This window comes from Myripristis murdjan, chromosome 5 (genome assembly GCF_902150065.1).
Source record: "Myripristis murdjan chromosome 5, fMyrMur1.1, whole genome shotgun sequence".
Taxonomy (NCBI): domain Eukaryota; kingdom Metazoa; phylum Chordata; class Actinopteri; order Holocentriformes; family Holocentridae; genus Myripristis; species Myripristis murdjan.
The window spans coordinates 16,642,050-16,651,674 of NC_043984.1; the positions used below are offsets into that span (position 1 = coordinate 16,642,050).

The window sequence follows — 9,625 nt, forward strand, 5'->3', positions numbered from 1 at the left end:
CATCCTTTGTATACAGGGCCTAGTCCCAGACCAGGACAATCTTCTTCAGTTCTAAGGATTTCATGATTCTGACTGACAGGCTGAGAAAAGAACTGTGTTGCTGGAGCATTTATGGAAAGGATGTAAAAGAAAAGGTTTGGAATGGTAGTCACTTCATTACAAATGTTAAAGCCTGTAAACCACTGATGAATTGTTTTTCTTGTTGTGATATGCATGTCGAGGCAGATGAGGTTTGTCTGCTTGGCAGGGTGAGACTCATTTGTTGTCTTAAGAGCTTGACTCTTGCTTTATGGTCGCCCAACTTGTTGACCACCATTGTATGCTGCCAGCATTCATGGCTGTCCATCAATGCTTCTCTTCTTTGTTTTGGGAAGTGAGGGAAAAATCTTGGTAAACACAGGCTCTATAGGCTTTGCCTGGATTGTGATTCCATTGACCTCCGAGCAGACAGTGTTATTCCAGGTTGTACACCTGTCTGGGTGGATGCTGGCTGGGAGGGCTACATTACTATGTGGCAATGACCTCCACCAGGTGATTTCACTGATCCTCACCTTGTATCAGAAAGGAGGAGCTAATCAGTGAAATCAACTGGTGGAGGTCTTGGTTGGAATGAAAACCTGCAGCCTCTTGGCCCTCCATGGCACAAGATTGGTGACCCCTGCTTTAGGTTCTTACTGTCAGCTCTCTTTTGCAAAACTGCTTTGAATATAGCATCTTCAGTCCTCATGCCTTTTAAATGGTGCAACTATTAGCCTACTTTTTTTAAGATATTTTTTTTTGGCATTTCCACTTTATTTGACAGTCATAGGGGAGGGGAGAGAGAGGGGCCTGAGGTTGGATTTGAACCCAGGATGCTGCGATCAGGATTCAGCCTTGGATGCTCTCGAATCAAGAGCATCTAAGGTCATCATAATGGTCATCATATGTGGTTTCACAAATAAATAGATTTTGATGAAGAGAAGTAGATTGTTGTAGGACTCATTCATAGCAGCCTCATACCGATTTTCATCTTCATCATCTTCATCTCTCACATAACCAGTGGTATTGCTGTCTTTGATATAATACAAGTAATAGGACTGGCGGTAGTAACCCTCTGCACCTACAAGATCTCAGCTGACAGTAGCAAGGATTCTGCTGTCCGTTTTTCATGTGTCTGCCGACCTGATCTTGGTATCAGCCCACATTTCTCTGCATTGAACAAGAGGCTGTCTCTTATTTTGTCCTTTAAGGTACTTGCTCTTTTCTGACAGAAGATTAATTCTAAAGCATAGACTCTTGATGAACTTGGTTCTTGCCTGGCTGACCTCCTTGATATGTCTTTGTCTCTAGCATTTTTTTTTGTTTTTAGGTTATCCGCTCAACATTTTTCACCATGAACAAACTGCCACACTTGTGATGGAACAAGATTGATGGAATCTTTCTTTAAACAAGGACTTTTGCCAATTCCAAAACTGGTTCATGTTTTTGTATTTGGGCTGCCTTGAGTAATGCATTCCATGAGTCCAGACCGTGTGGTGATATCAGATGGTCAGTCTCCTCATCACTGCAGTGGATGACACGGTCTATCTGTGTCCTCTTTGATGGTGGTCTGTTTGACCCTTCATCAGTGTTCATCTTCAACTATCATTAGCAGCTAAAGATAAGCAGAGCAGGCGCTATCGAATTTAGTTGAACTGTATAGAAAAGAGTGCAGTCTAATTATGGTGATATTGACGTTGAAAAATGAGATGCACCCAGCAGTCAAATATAAATAATTTAGTATAGATTTAAAATTTTTGAATTTGACATGATGTCATTAATAACAGTTTACAAAAACATCATATTTCACAGCATTGTTATATGTAGCCCACTGCAGATACAGATGGCTTAAACTTATTGTAGGGTGATAACAATTCCACAGCCTATTTGAAAAAGGCTGTTTCAAATATCTTTTTGTATCTATATATATCAGCACACACGCACACACTGGGTTATGAATTGATTTACGCACTGTACTGAGAGCTGTGTACTGTTGTGCTGTGCATGTCACTGCCCTTACTCTTAAAAACGTATCTGCTTTTAGTTGCTTTTCTTGCACAATTACCCATCTGTAATAAAGTAGAAGAGGGCTGGACCAATCAAATCCAGTATTCAAATGCTAAACTGAGAATTATGTGCTGAAAAAATTATTGTGTGGAGCTGAAGCTCCACACAATACAGAATTAAGTACTGAGCTCATCTTTGTGCAAATCTTAGGCCCCGCTTACACAACAACAGTTCTGAAAAAAAAAAAAAAATACAAAAAAATACAAAAAAATAAAACGGAAAACTCATTCCTTTGAGTTCCATGTTTATACAATAAGGCTGTGAGAATGATCCTCGTACACACGAATCCGCAATAACAACTGAAAACGCTGTAGTGTGCATGCCATGCCAATAGGTGGCAGTGTAACTTTGCAATGTAACACCACAAGCAGCACTGCACGCCTGCATACAAATGCTTTGGTGGCCACCATTGTTGTTGTTTTCCTGTTGGCGCATGGCTGAAAACGTCATCGTCACGCACGAAGTGGGGCCGTGTCGTCATCGTTTTAACAAGAATTTCGTATTGCCAGTTTACACAGTGGTGGGGAGAGTGGCGTTATCAAAAAATTCCACTCTGGAACCCGGTTTCAAAAGTTTGCGTTTTCAAGCACCTAAAACGCAGTTGTCGTGTAAATGAAAGGCCAAACCGCAACAAAAGTTTACCGTTCTTTGTGAAAATCGGTGTCGTGTAAATGGCCCCTAAATTCATACAAAATAAATTTAACTGATTGTTTGTCCTTGTGTTTCTCTGTGTTTTTCCCTGTCCCTCTTGTGTTCTCCTCCTCTGCTGTTTGTCTCTGTGGCTCTGTCCCAATTCAAAGGCTGTATGCTACCTCGCAACCTAGGTCGTATTTGTAGGCTGCTTACATCACGGCGGCACAACAAGTGCTGTCCCAATTCAATTTTACCGCGCGGGGTCCTGCAAATGCAGCTGACAGATCCAGCCTATTTTTGACTAATTTGCAGGATACACCTCCACGATGCTTCGCGGCCGACATTACAGCCTACTTCCCAGGGTACCTTTCGGTCCAGTTGAATTTCTGGATCAACCACCATTGCCACCATTATTAAGCATGTTTTAGACCGTCTTAATGTTTTCATCATGATGTTTTGATAAGTTTTCATGCCTATAATTACCGCCATAGATTCGGTTTAGCTGTTAACTGTATCTGAACAACGCCTGTAAATGCAAGTTTAGTTAGATGAGTTAGATAGGCATTTTGCATGATGTTTCCATAGCAACCATCAGCGCATCACGTACGTTACAATGTAGCCATGTGTACAATTACTTTAATTGGGATAGTCTGTTGCAATTTGTGAGGTGTAACAATTATCTTAATTTTCTGCATCTTCACAAAGACAAAATAAAATAAAATACATAAAACTACAGAATCCATGTTGTCCGTCTTAAGAGCGTTGAAGCTGCTTATCATTTTGTTTCATGCACAGGTGTTCACTGACACACCTCCGAAACCTACTTCGACATTTTACGCTGCAACTCCATGCCTCTCTGTGCCCAGGATTCCTCTAGCCCTCAGTGACTGTGTTTACATGGTCTTTAGTATCCCGGTTTTGATCGGGTTTTTTAAGTATCCCGTTTTTGTGTTTGTGCATGTAAACACCATATCCCGAATTCAGAAACCGGGTTATGACCTTATCCCGGTTTCAAGAAACCCGGTTTTGCTACCTGGAGTACTCCGATAGAAGCTGGGAAACTGGAGCATGTATACACCTTATCCCGATTTCTGACGGCTGCCCACCGTGTGCGCAGGCGCCAGAGTGACGCACCAGATAAACAAGAAACATGGCGGCAACAAGAGCTTCCCATTTTTGGAGCGATGAAAAGACTGAAATTTGCCTGAAAATAATGAAAGAACTCAACATGACTACTGGTGATTTTCCGCTAGCACCTACTCGGCTCCACTCGACCCGCCTTGGTTTCAGTCGTACTGAGTGGAGCCGAGCCGAGTGGAGCCGAGTGGAGCTGAGTGGGTGCTAGCGGAAAAGCGCCATTCCTGTTTAGATGGCAGAAGACACAGAAATGCCGACCTGTTGTGGACAAGTGACGTGACGCTGGTTTTCCACCTCGCACCGTTGAACAACTTAGGTCGCGGTGGAAATACTGAAGAAGCACTACTGAGTATTTATTAACGCTAAGCCCGCTAGAAGCCACAGAGGTCTCATGTTTGGCCTACTTCTAAATATAATAAATATATCACACTTCCCGCTCAATCTGTTGTAAATAAAAGACGTAAAAGACGTAAGACACGCCTGCGCAGAGAGGATGCAGTGATCAGAAAACGGTTTACTAGTATTTATCATGTATACAGGGATATGAATAACCGGGTTTCTCTGTGTTCCATGTAAACATCATATCCCGAATATGCTCAAAGCCGGGATAAGCCTCAAAACCGGGATACTAAAGTCCATGTAAACACAGTCAGTGTCATCTTGCCTGCCCATGCCACTCCGGCCTGCCTGCCTGCCTGCCTGCCTGCATTCCCTCTCCCTGGATCATCTGCCCCTGTGCTCAGTTTCCCACAGTCATTGTACAACAGGATTCCAACCCTCTGCCTCTTCAGCCTTGCCATATTACATTTTCCAGTAAATCCTTCATCTTTCCAGCCACTCAGTGTTTGTGTCTGAATTTGGGTCCAGCCCACACGGATTCGTGACACTACTTGTAGTAATAAAAAGAAGCAAGTGCCAGCATTTACGTTTTGCTACATCAGTTAGCGAGCTCATAATACAAAGGTCCTTCACCAAAATGCACACTATGAAGACCATAAGTGAGAGATTTCCTTCAAAGTCATTTTTCTAATTTAAGGCTGAAAATCACCTCTCACAATGACATAGCACAGGTATATTATACATGTCCTGAATCCTTAGAGTCTGGTGAGTGTTCCAGTTTCTAAGTTTTGTGTCTGTGATGTTCCTATATGCCACAGGGTTCAAATAAAATACATAGCTTAGGTGGAAAAATATGGACAAATATGTGTCATGGATGATCTGAAGAGCTCTAGCAACCTCTATATTTGTCTGAAAGATTCACAAGCTAAGAAGATATCCTTTAAAATGATCCCAAACAATATTATAAAACACTGATAAAGGTTCTGACCCAGGATATGCACCAGCGTTAACTTCATGAGCTGATTACTGTGACGAAGCTGCCACTCAAGAATGCTTAACATATCAAAATATCATCTACAGAAATGTTTTTTTTTTTGTTTTTTTTTTTTTATTATTGCTAGGTTTTGCCAGCGAATGTTGGTCTCTGGCCCATCGTCTAAGTGAAGAATATAGATACCAGTGTCCTTCAGTACATGACAACTGTATCTCTTATGTTTTTGCTTGGAGAAGTTTTTGCTTTTTTTAGAGAAGAAAAGGTACCACAATGGCAATTAGAGTTAAGCAATATATCAATATTGTATCGATATTGTGATATAAGCCAAGTTATGTTTTCCCGGTTTAAAAAGCTGAATTATGGTAAAAGGATGCAATTTTCTGAAGTTACTGGTTTATTCTAGCTGCTCTATTATCTAAAACTGCCTCTACCTGCTGGGCCATCATATCCATATTACAAATAACTGTTTATCAAAAAACTCTTGTGTATAAATAAAATGTCTCCCAGATTTGTCACTCAAGGTAAACTGATAAAGCTATTTTGACATTAGTTGTTTTTGTATGACCACCTGTGTTACCATTATCTGACACTCCTGCAGGCTCTGTTTTCATTGTGAAGATTTTTCGTAGTTTGCAGCTAGCAGACAAAGTGATGCCATCCAGTGTCAGAAAGCCAGCACCCTTGAACAGTTCACCGGTGAATGATACAAGGTCGATGCACAAGTTAGACCACTAAAACGAAAGAGGAAATATTATTTTGCAGTTCACTGCAGCCTAATAGAGAATCAGCTCAATAATATAAACGGGAAACACTGAGCCAGAGTGACAAAAAAAAAAGAAAGAAAAAAACACAAATCTGAAAGCAGATCTAGACGCACTGTGACAGAATACGTCAAGGATGTCGAGTCGAATACTCACAATATTGCGTTTCAGTCCAACTAAAGGTATCCTTGCATGCAAAGGTGTAATGGACAGGTCCTTATGCACTGTCGATAAGTAAAGTCTCCTTTTCAGGTGCCCTATATCAGTTACCCTGTTGATAAAAGAATCAGGAAAAAAGAACAGGAATCGTAGGACAAAGGGAATAGCAATACTTCACACAATACTTCCACTTCAAGGCCTGCAAACAATACTATGAGGTCATCCAAAATAATGATTATCGACACATACAAAAAAAATCTGTTTCAGTGCGCAATGGGGATGTGTTGATAACAAAATATTATAGGCTAGATAACTTAAAACCATTTCAGTATTATTAGCAATAGTGTTGAATTATTCATATTGTTTGTATTCTTATTATTTATTTGTTTATGTACAGTTATTATTTTCACCAAAAATGCCTCTTCTTTCACATATTTTCATCTCAAACTTTAAAATGTAACTTTTAAAGGTTTTTAAAGATGCTCCTGGGTACCTGGAGATGTGGAATGCTCAGAGATGTTTGCATGAATTGTTCTAACTTTTGGTTGGTGATGCAACTATTCACTCTGGACCTATTAAATTCATGTTAGTCAATGTGCTTCAGACATCCACTGCTGCTGCTCCAACTGCCCTCCGCTTACTCTGACAACTACTCCTCTTCTTCCACTCCTCAATTATCTCTAACTAAATTTTCAACTATACCTACAACTATTCCTCTTCCTCCTCTTTTCTCCTTCAAATTATCCCCCTATGACTGTTTCTACTCCTTCATCAAATTCCAGCTATAATATAGATTAGATATATGGCCATAATGTAGTATGGAGTAGTAACCATCTAGCAGATACTAGTAAGCAAAACTTAACTATATTTTCTACTCTTTGTCCCACCATGACTCATCATACTTACATATTTGCTATTTACTTGGATTACATGTTTACTATTCACTTATTTTAAATGCTAAGTCTTGTTCAACTGATGATAAAGCAGTTCTTTTACTAAGAAACCTGTTGCTTACACCACACATCCAGCTGCTTTCAGTTAGTGCACACACCTTCTCCAGGAAATGTATGTCTCTAGTTTTACAAAAACAGAATGAGAATCCCAAGACAAAATCCAACATTTTACAAAAGCCTCAAAGAAGACATCTGTCAGAGGATATTATTAAAAAGCACCTGTAAAGAACTAAAAACATTTCAAAATACTATCAAAAAAATACCTTTTTCTGTGTGATATGTGATATGTGAATTGTGAATGATCCAGGAGGAGGTCTCTCTAAGAGTATGCTTGTAAAAGTATGATCCTTCAGATTTTCACATTAATATCTTTCTTTGAATTTAATAGTGATTGCACACTCAAGCACCATTTTTATCCCACCTCAGGCACTGGGATTCCCTACTAAAATACAACAAGAAAATAATTACAATGTGAAAAATTATCATCTTCTCATATTATAAGCCCTTTTCTTCTTTTTTTATTTTTCAAGCCCTGTCTCCATCACATATTATTGGCTTAATTTATAGTAGCACCTACCACTGCGGGAGTTTATAACAAATTGCAGAAAACAGTTTGCAAAAAGTGTGTTTTGTTGATTATACAGCATGGGTAACTGACATACTGGCATTTTTCTTTCAGTGAATATGAATCAACACAACAACACTAAAGTGAATTGCACAAAAGGAGCCAAAACTAGCAACTCGTGCAGGTGGGAAAGGTGAAATTTTTCTTTAAACTGCTATTTTACAGCCATATAACATTTTGTTTGACTGGCATGGATTGTTGAAGTATTTCTAAATCTGCACTGCACCTTCATCATGGAGATTAACAGCTGTCTTTAGAAATAGAATATGTGAAGAGGATGAGTGAGCACAGCAACATGATAGGTGAAAAGCAATTTTTGTTTTGTAGTAAATCAAACCAGTATCACAGCATTATGGTTATTCAAGCAAAGCCATAATTCACATCAGCAGGCTGCAGTCAATTTATCAGGAGGCTCAATAGATTTTAAAGAAATTAATAAAATGAGGTTCAAGTATTTTCTCACTGGAGGTGAACAGATAAGTTTCCCACTCTCTCTTACTCTGAGGTTTGAGGGGACTTCATTTGGAGTCAATTGTTTTCTGTGTTTTATGTGAAAATAACAACAGCAAATGCTGTGTTGTGCGGGAAAGTGTTAATTAAGCAGATTAAATATTTCACTGCCATATTGCACTGACACACTCACAGAAATTTTGGCTGACACATTTGCCTGATTTTGAGGGAGGAAAAATGCAGACTTGCTACTTACACTAGCTCAATGGAGAAATCTTTGCACTGAGGAATATTCACTTGAAGGACCAAGAATCTCTGAAGGAGACCGACTGAGAAATAAACACAGACAAACAAGAAAAACACTGTAAAGTAGCACAACGGCCACAACAAAACGTTTTTTCAATATGACTGCAAGAGAGACCATGATAATGAAGACTTACGAGACATTTTACCATCCTCCGGCATTTGCATTTTAACAGTCTGACTGCAGCCCTCCAGACAGTACACAGACCCCCTCACTTCTTTATGATACTCCTAAGGGAAAGAAATAACAGGGGATGAGGCCTTGCTATGCATGATCTAGTACAACCAGCATTGCCTACTTATAGACCAACTGGATGGTGAGCAACTTTAATATCTTCCAGTCTAACATCTCTGGCACACAAAATCAGTGATTACATCAAAACTACATCAAAACCGTCCATGACACATCCTAACTCAATACTCATACAATGATGATTTAAAAAAAAATAAAAATAAATAAATAAATAAAAATCTGAATACCCTATAATATCAGTTGCAATTCAACAACATAGGTCAGCTAATTACATCCCCTCTCTCAACCTCAACCTTTTCCCTCTATTACCCATAATTAGGTTAATAATTACATTTTCCACTTATGTGTTCATATACAGATGTAGGCTACAAGCAAATGTTGAGTCCTGCTATGGATTAGTTAAGGCAGCAGCTTTGAAAACTTACTTTACGTATGGTTGATGGCCCTCCGTTTAGTTTCCATTTTGCAACCGGGTCTTTCCCCTGGGCACTGAAGATCTCAACCACCGCTCCACCCTGTAAGAAACACGACATGCAACAAATTGTCTCAACAGGTGAACAAATACTGTTTTAATATCGACTGGCTGTTACACTGAAACAAGTATACAGATCCTCTACGTTGACATTATAATAGCAACTTCACACAGATATACTTTTTTTTTTCAGGACGGAAAACTTAGCATACCTGATAATTATGCTTGAACATTGTACGTGACGTTACGTGAACGTTGTAAAGGTGTATGATCCGCCCAAACTTTACCAGAGGGAACTTATGCGCCAAAACACTGTCAAGCGTAGCTTTCGAAAGTATTTTATGTTTTCTGAAGCCACCATAAAAAGGTCAAGCTTTGGTGTAAGAGAGTAGTTCGTCTCCATGGTTACCTGACGCTGCGGTACCAGACGCTGCGGTTACTAACGTTCATCTGATGCTGCC

General features: G+C 39.6%; 1 protein-coding gene across 1 annotated transcript in view; it reads right to left on the reverse strand.

The window, feature by feature from the left end:
• The window catches only part of cfap20dc (CFAP20 domain containing), a 47,836-nt gene extending 38,439 nt beyond the window's left edge, over positions 1-9,397 (reverse strand). Inside the window, exons 1-6 of the mRNA XM_030051612.1 lie at positions 9,377-9,397; positions 9,118-9,207; positions 8,577-8,670; positions 8,393-8,465; positions 6,106-6,220; positions 5,766-5,919 (exon numbers count right to left, since the gene is read on the reverse strand). Of these exons, the coding sequence (XP_029907472.1) occupies positions 5,766-5,919; positions 6,106-6,220; positions 8,393-8,465; positions 8,577-8,670; positions 9,118-9,207; positions 9,377-9,397 (547 nt within the window). The remainder of the gene's footprint in view (positions 1-5,765; positions 5,920-6,105; positions 6,221-8,392; positions 8,466-8,576; positions 8,671-9,117; positions 9,208-9,376) is intronic.
• Positions 9,398-9,625: the final 228 nt, after the last annotated feature.